The sequence below is a fragment of the Erythrolamprus reginae genome, chromosome 1 (genome assembly GCF_031021105.1).
Source record: "Erythrolamprus reginae isolate rEryReg1 chromosome 1, rEryReg1.hap1, whole genome shotgun sequence".
Lineage (NCBI taxonomy): Eukaryota > Metazoa > Chordata > Lepidosauria > Squamata > Dipsadidae > Erythrolamprus > Erythrolamprus reginae.
The window spans coordinates 256,578,677-256,599,566 of NC_091950.1; the positions used below are offsets into that span (position 1 = coordinate 256,578,677).

The window sequence follows — 20,890 nt, forward strand, 5'->3', positions numbered from 1 at the left end:
CAGTGGTTAGAATGCAGTATTGCAGGTTGGCTCTGCCCATTGTTAGCAGTTCGATCCTGACCAAATCAAGGCTGACTCAGCCTTCCATCCTTCCAAGATCGGTAAAATGAGGACCCAGATTGTTGGGGGCAATAGGCTGACTTTGCAAACCACTTGAGAAAGGGCTGTAAAGCACTGTGACATGGTATATATTGCTATCACTAGATTAGGGTACCTAGGATTACTTCTGCTTGTGGTAGAAACATCTGGGAAATGTGCTCTCAGAGGCTGCTTCACCAATTTCCTGTGCAGCCTTCAGCAAGGAACTGCCAGATTCAGTTCCTCAGTTGTAAAAATGGAAATAAAACCAGTAATTTCACCTGGTTGCACAGAGGATGATTAACCTAAAGACCTCACCGTGTTCCAAAACTGCATATTATTACAAAGATTAAAACATTGTTCTACTGACTGTTTTCACGCAAATCAGCTGAGAAACTCAGTGTTAAGATATATCTTAAAATAGTCTTATTTTGTCATTTGTAATTCCTAGAAGACTGGGCTCCTTTGGTTTGTTTTCAAGGAAGGCAGAATATGAATTTATTCTTCCTGAAAGCACTGTTAGATCTCAGCAATTGAAGAGCAGTGGACTGTCATAGCACATATTAACAGGCGAAGAACCAATGCTTAAGACAAATCTATTACTTGACAAGAAGTAGGAAATGCTAGAGCTTGCATCATTGGTCATATTTTGGGGATAATTTCCTTTCCCCAAATTTATAGCATTTAGCATTTAGACTTATATAGTGCTTCACAATGCTTTACAGCCCTCTCTAAGCGGTTTACAGAGAGTGAGCATATTGCCCCCAACAATCTGGGGCCTCATTTTACCGACGTTGGAAGGATGGAAGGCTGAGTCAACCTTGAGCCTACTGAGATTCGATCTGTCAAACTGCTGGCAGCCGGTGATCAGCGGAAGTAGCTTGCAGTACTGCACCCTAACCACTGCACCATCGAGGCTCTCTATTTGCAAAACCAAAGCCTAGAATGGACTAATGCTACCTTCAGAACAACAGGTAAGGTTATACTTTGTTTCAGCCCCTCCAGTGAAGTCTTGAATCCAACTCAGGGAAGTGCCTTCCTATGTTTATTTAATTAGATTTTTATTCCACCTTTATTACTTTTTACATAACTACACAATCGTCCTTCCTCCTCCTATTTTTCCCACAACAACAATCTGATGAGGTGGCTTTCATGCCTAAAGTGGGACTAGAATTTACAATCTCTTAGTTTCTACCCTGATGTCTTAACCAGATAGTCATAATTGGGAGATTTGGGGGTCTATATTCTGTCTGCAAATGGAATCCTATCCTATCCTATCCTATCCTATCCTATCCTATCCTATCCATCTATCTATCTATCTATCTATCTATCTATCTATCTATCTATCTATCTATCTATCCATCCATCCATCCATCCATCCATCCATCCTGATAAACTATATCTATGCATTAAAATTCTTGTGTTGTTCCTAAACATTTAACATAATGAGAAAAGATCAGTGTCTTCCAAATCCAAAGATACAGTGGTATCTAGGTAAGAACTGTGTTCAAGATTTTTTTGCCTCTACCTAAGAACCATTTTCTACTTAAGAATCTGAGCCCGGAAAAATTTCCCAGGAAATTTGAGAGCGGCACGAAGGCCGGGCCAGTTTCCTGACATTCCCCCTTTAATTCTGGCCATCTAGGCTGCCAGGGGAGCCTTTTGGTGGCCTTTGGCAGTCCAGAGCAAACGAAGCATTTTCCTTTCTCTGGGTGCTTGGACAGGGAATAAACCTCTGCCAGCACCCAGAGAAAAGAAACACTCCCTTTGCTCTGGGCAGCCGAGGATTCACCACAGCAAAGGAAAGGCGCCGGCTACAAAGCGAGCGAGCGAGAGGAGTGGGGAGCCCTTCAGCATGGGAAGAAAGAGGCAGCAGGTAGCCGTAGTAGCAGCCAGTGTATGGGAGGCAGCCTCACCTCGGGTGTACTGAAGGCGCATGCTCCTGCTCCTGCCTCAGAGTCCCTCTTTTTTTTTTAAGCCTTAAAGTTTTGGATGTTTTTGATTCCCTTCACCTACCTTCTTCCTTCAGCAGTGACTGTCCTCCTCTTCCTCCCACCCAAATTTCGAGCTTTTATTTTCTTTCCTAATGGGTTTGCACGCATTATTTGCTTTTACATTGATTCCTATGGGAAAAATTGCTTCTACTTAAGAACGTTTCTACTTAAGAACCTGGCCACAGAATGAATTAAGTTCTTAAGTAGAGGTACCACTATATTTCCCACTATTAAAAAATGGCCACCTAGAATGCAAAAAGCTTCTAAAATAATAGAATCCTTTTTAAAATGTTACTAACAAAACTGATTAACAAGTATAAATTCTAAGCTTTAAATATTATGACAGCCAGCATTTGACTTTAATTGAAGACTTTTTAAAAGTACTTGCTGAATATAATTTATTGGAAGGACAAAATGATTGCAACGGGGAAAAATGATAACACAAAAGCAGAACATATTATTTTAATTTCAAAACATCATCTTAGTTATTTCAGGCAATGCTAATAGCTTGACTATAAGAAACATTGATCAAAATAATCAATTAAATGAAAGTGAGAAGGGATCAATCTTGTGTTTGGGCACTAGCATAAATGGTAACACACTCAACAATTCAATTATAAAAAAGAGATATCAACCACCAGCAAATCTCCTAAATCTATTAATGGAAAGAACATAAAATATACATATAAAAAATATGGTTCTATCACATTGTGCCACACAAAAGGTAACAGTTCAAGTCAGCATTCTTTAAACACTAACTCAGATATAATAGTCGATCTTATTCATCAGGATCCAAGGCCTTACTCCCCTCTCTTGTGCACATATGTCAAGGTTGTAAAATACCAAGCATAGAGCAACACAATTCATGTAGTAACGACTGCCTATTAATCTCAAGCAGGATGAGGTTGAGCACCAGAACATTATATCACAACCAAGAATACATCAACGCTCAGAACAAAGTATATACTTGGGAATACATAGCTACATGAAACTTCTGAACAAAGACTACATCTCAAAATATATGCTGCTTTATTCTCAAACAGGAAATAAGTAGGACTCATGTGGACAAGGCACCATCATCAAGAAGAAGCAAGGCGCATTGAAGATTGCTAATGGAAGTGCAATTTATGGAACAAGAATGGGGTTCTGTACAAGGAATGATTACCGCTTTATTTTATACAAACATACACAATATAGACATTTGAAAGTTCAGGGTTTCAAAGAGCACAGAAACCTCCCTGGATGCAAAAGGTCCCTGATTGTAGGTCTATGTTCCTCATGGAGAGAACACATGGAACGCAGATTGAACTGGTGTGTTTTATCCTTTGCATTTACTATACACCATAGCAGAAGACCTCAGTATGAATTAGAAGTTCCTTTTCAGCTGGCAAAGAAATATATTCGATATTCTACACATCCTAATCAAACAACCATTAAATACAGATTCTAAACAACTATGACTTCCTGGAAAGAATAAATGCAATTCTAAAGTTTGGAACTCTTAAAAGCAACCATCCGCCCACAACCACAACTTTTAGTAATTACTAAGAACATACATTCAATGGGAAGCTGAAAGGGAGAACTATTGGCACGATAGTATTGCTGAATAACTAATACTAACAGGGTGTTGTAGGCTTGCACAAATCAACCCTGCCCAGACAGTAATTTCTATAGGCTTATGAAATATTACCAGATTTTTAAAGAACTTCTATGAGCAAAATGAACTGATGTAAGTGCCATGTAAGCTGGTCAACCCTAACAGATTTATGCACCAAATCAATAGGTTTTTGTTTTACCTATGCAACTTGGCTTTGTTTCACAACAACAAAATGTGTTTAAACCATTTTACCTCCTATGTTTCAATTCTGTTCAATGCTTTAGATTCGGTTCTGAAGAAATGTTTTGAAATGTGTGGGAACACAAAGGAAGCACCCACATTAAAGCAACAATTTCCATTTCCAACATCATTCTGCTCTTCAGGATTGTGCTACAGGAGCGCAATCCTAAGAACAGATGAAGCTGCTTTAGTGAATCAACACCAGGTGTTCCTTTCATATTCCTGTGCAATGTAAAATTTATCTTCTGAATCACAGCTGGAACACTGCAAAATCCAACTGTGTTCCTTACAAAAGTTCTAAATCCAAAGTCTAAATCAAATTGAAATATTGGTTGTGCAGAATAAAACATGAATTTTCACAGGGATGGGAGCAGAGTGGAGTCAAGGAAAGGAACATACTCTACATTCCTATCCTCTCCATACCCCAGACTTACATAGGTAGTCCTCTAGCTATGATCACACTGGGCCCAGAATTTGAATTGTTGAGTAAAGTGATCATTAAGTGAGATGCCACAGGACTGCTTTACTGAAAGGCTGCAATCCTGGCTTTTGCAATTGCGGTCATTAAGTCACACAATGCAGGCCATTAAGGGGACAGCTGGGTAGAAAGAGCATGAGAACACTGGCATTAGCTAGCATTTCCCCCAGATCTGAGGTTCCTTTCTCCAGTGCAGGGAGGGAATCTAAATCCTGGATTGATGGCAAACTTATGGCACACATGCCACAGGTAGAACGCGGAGCCATATCAGAGGGCATGTGAAGCGTTGCCCTATGTCAGCTCCAGCGCACATGCTAGCCAGCTGATTTTCGGCCTTCGAGAAGGCCATTTCACCCTCTGGAAGCTTTAGGGAGCCTTCCCTAAAGCCCCAGATTGCAAAAAACAGCTAATGGGCAAAACGAAAGTTCAGAAAATGGACTTCTGGTTTCCCCGTTGTGCTCTTTTTCACACTCTGTAAGCTTCAGGGAAGCCTCCTGAAGCCCCAGAATGCACAAAACAGCCAATGGGCAAACTGGAAGTTCAGAAAACAGACTTCCAGTTTGCTCGTTGTGCTGTTTTTCACATTCTGGGGTGTCAGAAAGCTTCCCTGAAGGCTCCAGAGTACGTAAAACAGCACAACGGGCAAACCAGAAGTTTGTTTTTCTGAACTTCTGGTTTTGCCTTTTTGCCCTGTGTGCATGGGCAGGGGCAGCTCGGGGGGGGGGGGGGAATGGGTGTGGGCATATGTGTATGTGCTAGCACATGCCCACACACACTTTTGGCACACAAACCAAAAAAGGTTCACCATCACTGCCCTATACTATGTAATCAAAGTTTGCTTAATAAGAGCTAAACAGCTTGATCCATGAGTTATAAACTACAAGATAGAAAATATTCATATAGGTGAATATTCAGGATGTTAATCCTAAACTAAAACCAAACAAGCCATTTTGTAACATCATGTGTTGACTCTGATCCCACTTAAGTGAGAGCTTTAAACTATGTCAGATACTCTTTTTCAAAAGGCATCACCTCCAATAAGAAACAAAGGGTAGCCTAATGCTTAAGGGTTGTGCATCAATCCAGGAGAACCATGGACAATTCTACTACCTCTCTGGACCATGCTGAACCTTCTCCATCCCCCCGCCTCATCCCCAGACATGCCATTCTGGGAGTAGTTCTGAGAGGACTGGAGGCAAATCCTCTAAACTGGAAGCAGACTAGAGAATTTACTTTTGGAAGCCCCAAATTCCTCCAGAACAGCATGGGCCAAGAAGTCAAATGAAATTAAAGCATGGTCCAGAAGGAGACTGGAATGTGTTGCTTCCAAATTGGCAAGCTCTACATATCTCTGCTGGTGACCTATTAATGCCAGCTTCTTGCAACTGATGCAGAGTGAAAAAGAAGGAGATCAGCTTTCTAGATTGGGATCTTTAAGGATCACAAGGCAGGATACCACACCAAAATTGAAATACAAGTGAAATTTTGTAAAGATATCCCATCTGATTTATTTTTACCGTTTTATTTCTTTTAGAAAAGCACTTAAAAGTAACATGCTGGCAATTCTGATTAGGCAACATTTAAAAAATAACAACTGAGAAACAATCAAAGTGGTTTGGCACCTTCACAATGTTCCCAATAGGTATTTCGTAAACCTGATGAATCAAACTATAGCCTTTGAAAACATCGGATATGATCCAACTGTTATTCTTTTAAAATAACCCACACTCTTTGTTTTCATTGCAATAGACATTTCCCCCAATTTGGAAATTATGAAAATGTACACATAACAGCTGCAAATTGTAGCAAAACTCTATTGAGTTTAAAACTAAGTGCATAAAAGTTTTTGGGGGCAGAAAGAAAAAAATGTGCTTCTAGTTTTCAGCTGTCACAAGAGGATGGGCTCAAGAATACAACCACATGAAATGTTCTTCCCAGTGAACCCATTGAAAGGGGAAAGATCAAAAATGCAGCTGAAACAACTCATGCGCAACAGTGATATTAATAGCTCTACGTAGGAAACCAACTTGTTATGAAACTACAATCCAAAATTTCATTTCATGGGAAAATTCCTTTTTTTCTTTTTGGTAGATTAGTCAGTGGGAGATAAATAGATTTTACATGGATGGGGCACCTATGATTCTTCAAAGATTACTGAACTACATACCCCAACAACCCTATTCATACTGTTGAGAGTTGCAGCTCAGCCAAGTTCAGCAGCCAAGTTATAGCAAAAATTCTTAGACTTACCGTGTTTCCCCGAAAATAAGACCCTGTCTTATTTTTTGAACCCTGAAATAAACCCTTGGCCTTATTGTCCTGCATTCAGAAGCTTAATTGAGCTTATTATCAGGGGATGTCCTATTTGCTTTACAGTCCTCTCTAACTGCTTTACAGAGGCACCAGTCAACCCCCAACAATCTGGATCCTCATTTTACCGACCTCAGAAGATGGAAGGCTGTGTCAACCTTGAGCCGATGAGAATCAAATTGCTGGTAGTTGGCAGAATTAGCCTGCAATACTGCATTCTAACCTCTAACCTCTGGACTGAGACGGTTCTCAGTCTGATAGTGGAGAGACTAAAGTTGAAGATTACCCCCAGCCATGGAAACTCATGGAGTAAACATTGGGATAACCATTTCCTCTCCGTAAGCTGCCTTGAACACCTGGAAGGCATCCATCTTGTAACCAAATAGACACCTAAGAGATGCCATGCTAAGCGGTGGCTTCTCCTCAACCCAGACTTCTCAAGAAAAAAAAGATAAGCTGCCAGCTTCCCTCAAATTCCATTAAATGCATTGGTTGCCGATCAATTTCCGGTCACAATTCAAAGTGTTGGTTATGACCTTTAAAGCCCTTCATGGCATCGGACCAGAATATCTCCGAGACCGCCTTCTGCAGCACGAATCCCAGTGACCGATCAGGTCCCACAGAGTGGGCCTTCTCCGGGTCCCGTCAACTAAACAATGTCGGTTGGCGGGCCCCAGGGGAAGAGCCTTCTCTGTGGCAGCCCCGACTCTCTGGAACCAGCTCCCCCCAGAGATTAGAACTGCCCCTACCCTCCTCGTCTTTCGCAAACTCCTTAAAACCCACCTTTGTCATCAGGCATGAGGGAACTGAGATATCTCCTCCGGGTCTATACAATTTATGTATGGTATGATTGTGTGTATGTCTGTTTAATAATGGGCTTTTTTAATATTTTAAATTGTAAATTATTAGATTTGTTATAAACTGTTTTTATTGTGTTGTGAGCCACCCCGAGTCTACGGAAAGGGGCAGCATACAAATCTAATAAATAATAATAATAATAATTAAAAATCTTCTTTTATTACCAAAGTCCAAGTTTAACTGAGGAACGTATCAGAAAGAACCCTTTTGAAATGGCAATGCCTTCCCTGAGGGGAGCGGGGAGAGGGAGCAGAGAGGGGGGGAGAGATGTCTTTCCTCACCTTTCTTCATCCTTGAAAATGAATTTCCGCAGCTTCAGATCCCTCAGGACCAGCCCGCCATCATGACAGTGTGCTACAGCAGAGGCTATCTGATAGAATAGCTTGGCTGCCTCTTCCTCCTTCAGCTTCTTGCAGGTACGAACAAAGGAATGCATGTCCCCATAGCTCCGTTCAAAGAACACGTAGGCTTTTGTCTCTCCAAGAATGACTTCGGTAATGTGGTTGATGTTGTCGTGAGGAGACAGGCAAAAACATGGCGCCAGCAATTCTTGGTAGCAGCCAATATCGAACACCTAGAATTGGGAGTTGGCAGCAAAAAGAAAAGGTTACCAAAAAAAGGCCAATTTCCCTCCCATTCCCTCCCCCAAAATACCCCTCAAAGTTCTGTTGTAGACATACAGAGTTAGACCTGGTCAACTCCAGGGTAAGAAATTAGCTTCAGTAAATCAGCCCTTGCCCAGTGGGTTGAGACAGTAAGCCCCCAAATTTTCCCAAACAGCAGAGATTTGGGGGATTTTGGAAGCGGAAATCCCAATACATCGGCAGGGCGACAAGGCTGATAAAAAAGAAGTTAACTGTACGACATTTTTACTTGAATCCTTAATGCACTGGGCAGGCATTTTCCATAATGAAACTCTTGTCTTCTACTCCCCCCCCCCTACAGCTCCCAAAGCTTGCTGGTTAAAATCTAAAAGGTTTCAGCTCATGAAGGGATGTATTTTCTCTCAATGAAAACAAAAAGGGGGCAGGGTTTTTTTTTTTAAGAAATAGCTCTTTAGATGAGTGAGATAATTTAAAACCCCGGATGGCCCAGCATCTGATTTCATTTCCTATTTCAAATATAATGGCTGCTGCCCTACATTAAAAGGAAGTTTACCAGCCTGCAAGTCTTGTGTTTTCCTTTTGTAATCTGAATGGAATTCTAGGACAGCATTTGCAAAATGAGCAGGGTCTTCTTATTTTTAATGGAAAGACCTGTGCCATCACAGCTACACAAGGCCTGCCAGCACAGCTCTGCCAATAACACAGTGCATGAAAAGGTTCAGTTTTCTCCCCTGATGGCTGTTGGAAAGGAAACAGGGAGGTTGTATTTCCCTTTCAGACTGTGGGCAAAACCATTTAGAGCTGCAGTTCAGTAATTAGTATATTGGCTCCACTTTCTGACAAGAGACAGACAAGGCTAAAGGATTTCTGCATCCGTATTGTCCCAATGGGCTTTTATTACCAAACTGAAGAGTCCTGGCCAAGGCTTCTAGCTGTGCTTTCCCAATGTGGCAATAAACGCATAAGGAAACATCTATGGAGATTCTGTCATCCAGGTCATGGTTGTCCCAAAGGTGCATTTTTTTCAAGAGGCAACTGGACTTTCTCGTTTTTCTTTGAAGACGTTTCACTTCTCATCTAAGAAGCTTCTAGAGCTGAAAAAACTTCTTGGATGAGAAGCAAAACATCTTCAAAAGAAAACCAGAAAGCCCAGTTGCCTCTTGAAAAAGCACTTTTGGGACAAAGATATAAGCAGTCCCCTCCCAATTTGGACTCCTGGCCCATCTCCTCCAGCATTCTGTGCTCATAGTGGCCAAAACAACTGTACAAGGAAGCCCATTAACCTCCCAGCAGATGGTCTTCAGTCATACTGACATGAAGGCTGACCCATAAGTGTTACGATGTTCTATACAAATGCCAAGTAAGCTGTAATTTGTATGGTTTGGTATTAGTGTGTAGTGTATTTTAGCATGATTATCATCTCTGTATATGCTTCAGCACTCAATCATAGATGTTCCTTGGCTGAAAGCATGTGAGAAACTCATGACAACCACATTTTAACTTAGATCCTCATGTAAACCCAAACTATAGGGGACCAGTTTCTGGTTCACTGTTTTGTGCAAACCTTTAACGATTGGGTTGGTCCAATAAAATGTAGTTGGATTAAGTATGGGCAAAAGTTTTATATGAGCAGCCTCACTGGGTTCAAAAGGATCTTTAGCTATGAGGGACAGGGATTTTCAAACTGTGTTTCCTTTCCTTTTAAAAGATGGAGGGAGATGCTCAGGTGTCAGGATATGGATTTGAAAGACACAGGAGAATAAGAAAGGTTGTGGGATACAGTAAGTTTCAAAATCTCTTTGTGAGAGCTGAGTAGAAACAGGAGATACATGTATTTATTCAGCTTTCAGACCATTTCAATTAAAAGGAAACAAATAGAAGCGCCTAGAAATTCTTCTTGAGAAAATGACAGGGACACATAGATTACCTTTAGGTGAACTAGGCCCCACTGCATTTAGTGTTAATCAAAGAGTTCAGACTTCTGACACTTCTAGCAAGTGTCTCTTTAAGAGCAAGTGTATCCCTTATGACTTATGAATTAAAGTGATCCAAGACTCCCAACACTAAAAAGTTACATAAATCAACCAATCATGAATCAGTGCTCGAGACATGTAGAAGACTCATAAGAATGCAATCATTTCATTGAAAATAATGAAATACTGCAAGTAGGCAAGACCAAATTCCCTGTGTTTGTTTCCCTTAGGAATAAATGTCAGAAAAGTTACAAAGACAGGTTAATATTATTACTAAGAATGCCCCCAGACATCAGGTTGTCCAATTTAGGGTTAAATGGAATTTACTTTGTTATTGCAAGAAGTTACAGTAAAAAAAAAATAGGCTTTTGTTATAAGTGAAGGACTACGGAGGTGAGTTTGTTCTTATCATATGTCAAAGTCTATTTTTGTCATCTTCTGACATGGGACAACACTTGCTGCATTTCTATGCATGTGGAAATAAGACACTGCCTAATTCAGTAGGTCATGCTCCGAGGTTAGCATGAACACAATTAAAGTACCTATCTTTACCAGTCTGATCACACTCTAGTAAAATGTTTCCTGAGAACCTAATGCAAAACTTTGGCATTCTATCAACTGTTTCACCACATCTTTATTGCCCCTCTAGATGTTTGGAATGTGGATGACAGAAAGAAAAATCTTTTACTTGGACAGGTAATCACTGTCCCAGTGCCCTATCTGAGGAAGAGGAAGTGCAAGTAGATTTTGATAATACTGTATGGTGTCTACTCAGAATGAAATATCAACTATTTAATGTGTAGTAAAGTTCAACCTTGAATGACTATACTCACAACTGTATCTTCATGAAAAATCTGATCAATCTTCAAAGGTGCAGGCTTTAAACAGCACTTGCAAAACTGTCTCTTCAGGCTGAACTTTTTAAAGGCCTTTTTTCTTAGTTGAATTGCATTGTTTAGATCAGAATGCCTGATTCTTTAATTGCTTTGAGTTCTGAGAAGGAGGAGTGTAATAGTCACAAAAGGGTGCCCAATGAAATTAAGATTGTTCTCTGAGGAGCCACATACTGTATGACACAGAATCATATTTAGAAGAAACAAGATGGGCAACTATGTGATTGCAGTTATTATTGGAAAATTTACAAGTGCTGCAATTCAACTATCTTTCATTGACATTTCACATTTAATTATGAAGCATGTTTAATGGATCCTCCAAGGTTATATTAGTATGACAAAGCAATTTAAGATATTTATCATGACCATGGTTGAAAGTAGTAATTCTTGAGGGAATCTACATGTTTGTTACAAAGCAGATTTCTTCTTGGTTGCAAAGGCTCCCCCTAAAAAAACCACTTCTTAAATATTTCCAGTGGAAGAATACAAGCTCTTTGCATGTTCACATGTAAACATCTCATTTGGAAATATAAGTTGTTCTTTTTGCTGGATGCTAAGAATATTTTAATCTCCATCTTTCTTAAATAAGCCAATGAACACATTTTAAATAAGAGAAAATTAGTCAATTTTCCAGCACCTTGCAATTGACAACAGGCAAGATCAAATCCTCAATGTAATGTAAACAGTATAAAATACTGAAAACTAAATTTTCATTAACATCCGGGAGCCATGATTCACAAGTGACCAATGCTTTTATACTGCCCTGTGAAGCAAGTCTTTATAAGCAACTAGAGAGTGCAATTTAATTTTTCCACCACATAACAATCTAAATAAAAATCATCCACCAGTCAGCAGGACTGCACAAAGCTCCTTTTTAATTATTTTAGGATGTTAATGGGCCTCTTGTTTGTTTCCAGCCATCAATGAAAAACCCAGGATTTACAAGACCTCTTTACTTCTTTATTCTTTCGAAAGACTTTCAACTGTGCATTTTGGAGGGAAAAAAATCCCTAAAATGGAAAAGATACAAAAATGACCATTTCCTCTACATTGCCATCTGTTAAACTGATGAATGGCATAGAAAAGTGGTGCATTAAGCAGCCAGGAAGAGTATACTGTACGCAGCACTTTAGGAACAAAGGAAACAGAATGGCCTCAGTGAATGGGTGCTGGTTTCCCTATAGACAACCATGAGGGGGGTTTCCTCTCTCCCCTCCCCCCCTGTTCACAATGAAACTAAAGAGGCTAGAATGGATGGGGTGCCAGCAATGCAAGCCAGGGTGAGCCACATTATTTGTCTTAAAAATGCAATTCTGCAAGGCCTTTGAATGGTTGCTCCAAGGTGGTGGTTGGTGGTGGTGGGGAGAAGGTGTTTGCCAACAAACCAGCTGGGTGTAAATAAAATAATAATAATAATAATAATAATAATAATAATAATAATAATAATAATAATAATGCCAGGTAGGCTAAGGGATTTTTAAAAATCAGCTTCGCAAGCTCAAACCTTCGGATGAATTTTTTAATTTTATTTTTGGAAGAGAAACTGCTGCTCTACCAAGCTCTTTCCCAAATAAGTAACTACAATGCATGGAGGCTTGCAACCTTAGCCAGGCAAAACTAGCAGCTTGCAATTATTAATTTGGGTGTGTGTGTGTGTTATGTGCATGCATATATATACACACACACACACATATATATATACATATACATACACATATATAGGAGTATGTGTGTACACACACACACACACACACACACATATATATATATATATATATTTACTGCTTAAAAAAAATAAAGTGAACACTCAAATAACACATCCTCGATCTGAATGAATGAAATATTGTCATTGAATACTTTGTTCTGTACTAAGTTGAGTGTGCACAACAGCATGTGAAATTGATTGTTGCTTCCTAAGTGGACAATTTGATTTCACAGAAGTTTGATTTACTTGGAGTTATATTATGTTGTTTATGTTTTGCCTTTATTTTTTGAGCAGTGTGTGTGTGTGTGTGTGTGTGTGTGTGTGTGTATATTTGTTTTCATAGATGTATCTATCTATCTATGTATCTATCTATGTATCTATCTATCTATGTATCTATCTATCTATGTATCTATGTATCTATGTATCTATCTATCTATCTCTCTATCTCTCTATCTATCTATCTATCTATCTATCTATCTATCTATCTATGTATGTATCTATCTATCTATCTATCTATCTATCTATCTATCTATCTATCTATCTATCTATGTATCTATCTATGTATCTATCTATGTATCTATCTATGTATCTATCTATGTATCTATCTATGTATCTATCTATCTATCTATTCTCCCCCATCATAGATCCCACTTCACTCCACACACTCACCGAAGTATCCCGAGACGAGGAGGAATTGGCACCGTGCAAACTTTACACAAAAAAAAAATCGGAAAGGAAAGCGCTGCATGCATGCATTCCGCTTTTCAACCCCCACCCCCAGCCTTTGGCTCTAGGGCTAGGCCACCGTTACAAACGTGGCCCATTGTCTGCAAAGTTGCCGAGAGCCGTTTAATTAGGCAAGGCTTTGTTTAATTAAATTTCACCCAGCGCCCTTAAACCGGGGAGGCTCCTTCCCCGGGTAAAGCGCACGCACACATGCACACATCCTCCTTTGAGTCCCCTTCTAAAAATAAACTTGCTAGACACAGGCAAAGGCCGCGCTGCGCCCGCGAGCTTTCGGCGCAGGAAGGCAAGAGGAGGGAAAAGTTTACCTTGCAAACCAGCTCCTCCTCGCTGTGCAGATGCACAGCCCGGAAAATGTGGTCTCCTTCCAGGGGCTCCAGCAATAAGTATTTCCCGATGCAAGAAACGCAATGCGACAAGTTGGGAGTCTCCGGCGGGCTCGGCGAGCCAAGGTTGGGGCTAAAACTCTGGCTGGATTCAGGCTGTCTGTTTATAGAGGAGAGCTCTTCGAAATCCTGCGTTTTGTTCCGAGGTCTTCCATAGCGCGCTATCGCGATTGGGGTGGACCTTTGTATGTTCATGGGGATGGAGAACAAACCCTCCCAAGAAATCCCCACCCCCACCCCTTTACCCCAATTGCTTTTCTCGATCACTCCACGCAACAATTCTTCGGTGGGATCGAGGCCGGCCTTTGTGCGCCGCGATGTAAAGAAAAGAAGTGGTTGGATAGCAGGTTTCCGAAAGGATCTCGAGTCCCGCTTTAATCCAATGCAAAGAAGCAGGAGAATATGAATGGCTCGTGGCTGGGGGGTGTCCGGGGGCGGCGATCAATGGAACGATTCTGCCCGCCGCGTTCGATTTCGAACCTCTGAAGCTGAATTCGAAGAAGTCCCGCAGAAAGTAGCAACCGGAGCCAAAGCGGAGCCTCCCCCTCCAACGGAACCCCGCGGGGTTTTAAAATCCCAACATCTGGCAAAGGCGTTTTCAAAGGGACCGGTTAGCAATCGCCGGTGTCGAAATGTTCCACGCGGGTTATTTGAACGACGGTCTTTCTTTTTTATTTTATTTTTTCTTTCTTTCTTTCTTTCTTTCTTCTTTTCTCTCTCTCTCTCTTTCTTTCTGCAATAGGTTTTCTTTTTGATCTCCCGCTTTCAACTGTAGAGGGCGTCTGATCCTTTTTTTCCCCCTCCTTCTCCCCTCGTGGAAAGGACTCTATTCAGAGAAGCAACCGGAGACAAATAAATAAATTACAAGTAAAGAGAGAAGAAGAAGAAAAAAATAGCAGCCGAGAATTCAACTTCAGCGGATGGCCGGAGGAGCTCCGCTTAACGGTGCGATCCCCGATCCGGATTGCTTCCAATCAAGGCTTCTTTTTTTTCGGTGGAAGGGGGGGCGAATATAAAAGAAAAAAACTAAAAGCGCCGCTCCTTCCTCAAAGATACGAAGTGAGCGAAGCTCCAAGGAGCTTTGCGGCGCTGAATGGGGTTTGCGTGCGCTTTTTCCCTTTGATCGGAGCGAAAAGTGCAATCAAGGACAGAAGAAGAAACCGATGCTCTTTTTTTTTTCTTTTAGCTTTCCATCGGCCTAGGAGACGTCCGGGCTTTCTTCGTGGTTCATCCGGATGGTTTGAGTGCAGTTGCACATGCAAGCAAAAAAAAGAAAGGAAGAAGACCACAAAGGACGAGGGGGAAAAAAGAGAGAAAGGGCTGCAGGGAGGCTGAAATCACCCTCCCTCGATCTTATTAGCCCCCTCCCCAGAGTCCTGAGATGCAGAAAAAGAGGGAGGGAGAAGAGGCGATGCAGCCCCTTTCAATGCGAACGAATGTATATTTGCAGGCGCCGTCCTTTATTCCTAGAGGTAGGAGTGGGGAGGAAAGGGATGGCCGAGCCAATCCCTTTCAGCAAGCCATCGTCTCTCTTCACCATGGATGGAGAGCTACTTACGTGGCTGAGGGTCTTTTATTCGGCTCGCCTTGCCTCCCTTACTCGGGGGGAGTCAGAAGCAGCAGCGGCGGCGCCGGCGGTCCCGAGGTTTCATGGACACCGCGCACAGCCTGACTGCCCGCTCCCTCAACGCGGCGCAGCGCTCTGGCTGCCAGTAGAAACCGCCCGCCCCGGTCCGGCCCGAGCGCTTTTCCCATTGAGCCGAGGAAGCGTCAATCAATCGAGCAGCCAGCCAACCCCTTCGAAGTCTCCGCCTCCTCTCCGCCTCCTCGTCGTCTTTCTCCTTTCCACTCATTCAATGAGCCGGTTTCAGGGTAAACAAGGTGAAATATCCTTCCGCGAGCAGGGCTGTGAAATACGAGCTTTGTGAGCGGTTTCTAGCGGCTACTGTTGCTACTACGGCGTTTCATTGACCTCTGCGCGTTTCCGTTTTGGGCCAGAGTTCTTTCTTCATTCTCCCTGTGTGTGTGGTTGTTGTGTGCGCTTTCCCCAGAGAGATGGGAGGAGTTTTATGTCCCATTTATTATCCAAGTGCATTCGGGCCTTTTTTATGAATTAAAAGGACTCGCTTTCACGGATGCTGTAAACATAGCAGGCTTGCACCGAAAAGCATTTTCCTTATGCAGTATTTACCTTGTGTAAAAAAAATAATCGTTTGCTCATCCGGAATGTATAAAGATCATCTTAAGAAGAAGAAAATCCCCCCACCAGTGCACCGTATTTTAGATAGATCTATCTGTCTGTCTATCTTGTCTATCTATCATCTATAATAAGTAGGGGGGTTTTTAGGAAAAAATATTTACTGTGTTTTTTGTTGGCTGATAGGAGAAAATGCAGTTAGGTTATGTTTTAACTCTCTGGAACAGAGGTCTCCAAACCTGGCCACTTTATGAGGTGGGGACTTCAACTCCCAGAATTCCTCAGCTGAGGAATTCTGGGAATTGAAGTCCCCACCTCATAAGGTGGCCAAGCTTGGAGACCTCTGCTCTAGAAAGCCCAGGAGGTCAGCATATTCCCACACAAATGGCTAATATGTTAAAATAAAACCGTGTTGGCAACAGGCTGTACTTTCCCAGGCAACTTAAATTTGGATGACATGTTCTGTTAATGGTCTCATGATTTGGTTCAAGTATAGCTTGATTAAATCACACTCACTTAAGCACATACTGCGCTACGTCTGTCCACTATGTTTATCAACCCCAATCAAACTGAACATTAATGGTTGTAAAGGTATATACTGGGATATTTTAGCTGATGGAGATAAATCCCTTTCTGTTTGCTCAAATGAGATATACCCCATTTATCCAATCTTCCTTTGATCTGCCTGACCCAACCTCTGTCAACAGCAGTCCAATTGCAAGTGATTTCGTTTGCTCTTTTGGCCAATTTGCAGTAGATAATCCAGAGCCTAACACTTTTGCTGGTGGAATCTGTGAAATACAGTATAACATTATTAAGGCAATGATAGAAAATACTACATTGCCATATTATTCTGGAGCAATCCAAATGGCTAAATTTCCACACCACACTGTAATAGATGTTGTTTGAGTTTGACATGTGAATCCAAATAACATCCTATATTTTTCAGAGTATAAGAGGCACTCCCCCCCCAAAAAAAGAGGCTGAAAATGTGGGTGTGTCTTATACTCCAAATGTAGCCCCGCTCACTCGCCGGCCCCTACCCTTTGGCTACCCCATGCATCTTCTTCTGGGATGCAGAGATTGCCCCTGACAATTGCTTGTGTTTTTGGGCTCCGCACATTGCATTTTCAGTCTCTGAACACTCATGCGGTGCCCAAGATGGCTACACAAAACAGCTGCTGCCTTCTCTTACCCCTTCCCTGTTTTGCCTGCTTTAATCATTGGAGCTCCCTCTGAGGATCAGCTGTGCTTTTGAAGCTGTTTTTCAGTCCAAACACAAGCTAAGCACGATCTTCCATGCTTTGCCTGCTTTTCTAATTGTTGCTCCCTCTGACAATCAGCTGTACTTTAGATGTATAGCCCTAACCATCCCCAACCTCAAAACCAGTGAGTGAATGAATGTGCTGAAGGTGACCAGGCTAAGGACTAGCCAGGTGAATACCTGGTAGGCAGAATCCCCCCCCCCACACACACACACTATTTTCCTCCCCAAAAACTAATGTGCATTTTATACTCCAGTGCATCTTCTACTCCGAAAAAATTGGTATATGTTAATCAACAAACTATGGTTAACACATGAGAATCCAGCCAATGTTACCCTTTGCAGAATATAGAGGCTAAGGGCTTCATCTCAGACGATGAAAAATATTTAATATTTTTGTAGTGTAGCTACGTTAATTATATTTAATTGTAATTAAATAAAAAGGAAATGAAATTAGAGTCTCTTCTGATTTCATTTATTACCTACATACTTAATTACCATGTCAAAGGACACAACTTTCTAAAATCAAAATGTTGCCCTTGAACCTGAAGAAAGTTGAATGAAATTGAAAACAAAGTTATAGTGCAGTTTAAAAACTGCCCATCTTATATGAATTTGGATTGTCAGTTGATTTGGACCCGCAGCAAAAGTGTGTGTGTGTGTGTTCTTGAACTAATAATGCATAAATGCATTTTTGTTGCCACTTTTATTGCCACCCTTGGTTGATCTCAAGAAACTTAATAGGACTAGATCTTTTAGTACAGATCTGTCAAACTCCCAGCTCATGGGCTGGATATGTCTCGTGCTGTCTGTTAAGGAGAGTGCAAAACCCTTGAGTTATCAAGGACATGCACAAAGGAAAACATGGGATTCCAGCAGATATCAAGGAGATATGAATAATTATTCAGTCATACAAGACAGATACATTAAAGTGTATAAAATAGTGTTTACTTTTACAACTAGCACAGTCAAGTTAAACAGTCCGGTCATACACATTCAAGTCAGTCAATATCTCTCAATACATTAATAATATTACAAGCCTGTCTTTGTCTTACACACATTATAGCTTATAAATACATCAAACTATCATCGAACACACAGAGCTTACTACATCAGTCAAGTGAATCAGCAGAAAGAACAGAGAGAGCAGAGAGAGAATCATGCTTTCTGGCTCCCTCTTATGGCAATATGCAACATTACCTCTTAAAGTTATAGTACTTCAATACATACAAAACATTCATTGTTAGCTTGTTTACATATTGCAAACCCAGTTGTTTTGTACATAGTACTAACACTGTTCATGCCCATGCCTGGTTTAGCGAGGGATGGGGAAGTACTGATACATTATGTTGTGCCACCATTACGACATGAGTTTGACACTCCTGTTTTAATTCTCGGATGGGAGATGACTAGAAAATCCCAGGATATTGATTAGACTGAAAAATTGGAGAAAAAATATATTCTGGAAGAAAAGAATAGAAAATCAAGAGTTGGGTGGGAGCAGGGGTGAAATACTCCCAATTCACTCGTGCCTGTCAGTTGTCAGAGAACTGGTTGCGAAGGGAGCGTAAGGCTCCGTCCATATATCCGGATGCCACCATTTGGGTTCTTTTACCCTTTGCACATGCACTGCAGGCAAAAGAACTCAAATGATGACATCCAGGCAGGTGGGCGGAGCCTCACGCTCCCTTCGCAACTGGCTCTCTGACCATTGACAGACACAAGCGAATCAGGAGCATTTCACCCTGGGTGGGAGGAATCTACTGCACCTATGGGAGAAACTCAACTTAGAGGATTGTATCATGGTCGTTTTCTGGGATGATAAAGAATTTGACACAGAGAAATACTGTAGAAAAAAAAGCATTTTTATCTGACACATAATGGGGTCACTTCTCTACACAGGCCCCTTAGTTTTAATAGCACTTTATTTTAACAATGTGACAGATGCAAATGAACGTGGTAATCATCATTTTCCTGCCCTTTTTAGCTTGCTACTTTTTTCTTTTGTCTCAGGCCAGCAAGGCAAATAAACAGTTCTGAGCCCAAGAATATTCTAAAGGGAGAACAATGACTACCAAAGGAAAAAAAAACTTCATAAAAGAATGTATCGTTTGAAGGGGAACAAAAACTATTATCTCCTGATGAGAAAATGTACCCGGGATACCAATATAAATCAAAACTAGATGGGTGGCAAAATGAATTTTTGATTAGCTTTAGCAAAGTGTGAAAGCAATTTTCTTCAAGTAGAAAGCAAAGCTTGCAATCCCTTTGAAAACTTGGAAAAGCGGCACAGTAGATTGAGATGGTTTCATGGTGACAAGGTTCAAAGAGCTTTTAACAGATGCTGAAATGTGTGTAACGTCAAGGTTCTTGGAAAACAGATGTTCATGCATTTTTTTTATTTTGTTCCTTTTCAAAATTCATCAGCAACAGTGGTGAAATCCATTTTTTTTTTTACTACGGGTTCTGTGGGCATTGCTTGGTGGGTGTAGTGTGGCTTGGTGGGTGTGGCAGGGAAAATCCCCATGCAAAATCCCCATTCCCTCCCAAATCTAGGGGAAGGATATTGCAAAATCTCCATTCTCATTCCACTCTGGAGCCAACCAGAGGTGATATTTTCCCGTATGCCAAACTACTCAAAATTTTCTGTCAGAAATAAGTTCATTTCTGGAGGTAATATTACAATGCAAGTAAATGGTTTGTAACCATGGGAAGGGCTGATGTAAGCCATAGTCAGTATGTAATCATGGGTTTACTAATTGTGCTGCAATCTGATTGGCTGTAACCTATATAATAGGAGTAGCACCCTTGCATGGGTGTGGTTTGTTACAGAATGGTTTGTTATAGAGTGATTAGTGCTTAGTGGTTGCAATGGTGGTTGCAATGGTGGAGTTATGTGATAGTATTGTGGATAGTTTATTATAGTGGTTAAATGTAAAAGTGATAGTTTATTTAGAGAAGCAGTTTGCTCAGAAGAAAAGTAAAATATATTTTTACAAGAAAGCCTGCTGCAGTGTTTTTCACTAAAGACTTCAATTAGGCTACTTGGTGGGTTAATTTTAGTATGTGAAGAACTCTCCCAACTATTTCTACTACCAGTTCTCCTGAACCCGTCAGAACCTGCTGGATTCAACCCCTGATCCGCAGGCAAGAACCTGCCTGAAGACACAACTAAGGATTAGATTAGATTAGATTTATTCGATTTGTATTCCGCCCCTCTCCGGAGACTCGGAGCAGCTCACAACACAAAACATGATACAAATCCAACAATAAAAAAGCAATTTTAAACCATACGTATAAAAAAACAATAATACATCTCAGACAAACCTTGCGTAAAACGGGAAACGGCCCAGGGGAGTCAATTTCCTCATGCCTGACGGCAGAGGTGGGTTTTGAGGAGTTTGCGAAAGGCAAGGAGGGTGGGGGCAATCCTAATCTCCGGGGAGAGTTGATTCCAAAGGATCGGGGCCGCCACAGAGAAGAATCTTCCCCTGGGTCCCGCCAGATGACATTGTTTTGTCGACGGGACCTGGAGAAGGCCAACTCTGTGGGACCTAACTGGTCGCTG

The 20,890-nt window shown here is 41.3% G+C and overlaps 1 protein-coding gene across 2 annotated transcripts in view; it reads right to left on the bottom strand.

Annotated features, from left to right (window-relative positions):
* TRIB2 (tribbles pseudokinase 2) overlaps window positions 1-15,548 on the bottom strand; it is a 29,676-nt gene extending 14,128 nt beyond the window's left edge. Inside the window, exons 1-3 of one of the 2 annotated variants that reach the window (XM_070732861.1) lie at window positions 15,420-15,548; window positions 13,784-14,687; window positions 7,837-8,129 (exon numbers count right to left, since the gene is read on the bottom strand). In XM_070732861.1, the coding sequence (XP_070588962.1) occupies window positions 7,837-8,129; window positions 13,784-14,056 (566 nt within the window). In that variant the 5' untranslated portion in view covers window positions 14,057-14,687; window positions 15,420-15,548. The remainder of the gene's footprint in view (window positions 1-7,836; window positions 8,130-13,783; window positions 14,688-15,419) is intronic. The other variant, XM_070732862.1, reaches the window with a different exon arrangement.
* Between the last annotated feature and the right edge of the window lie 5,342 nt (window positions 15,549-20,890).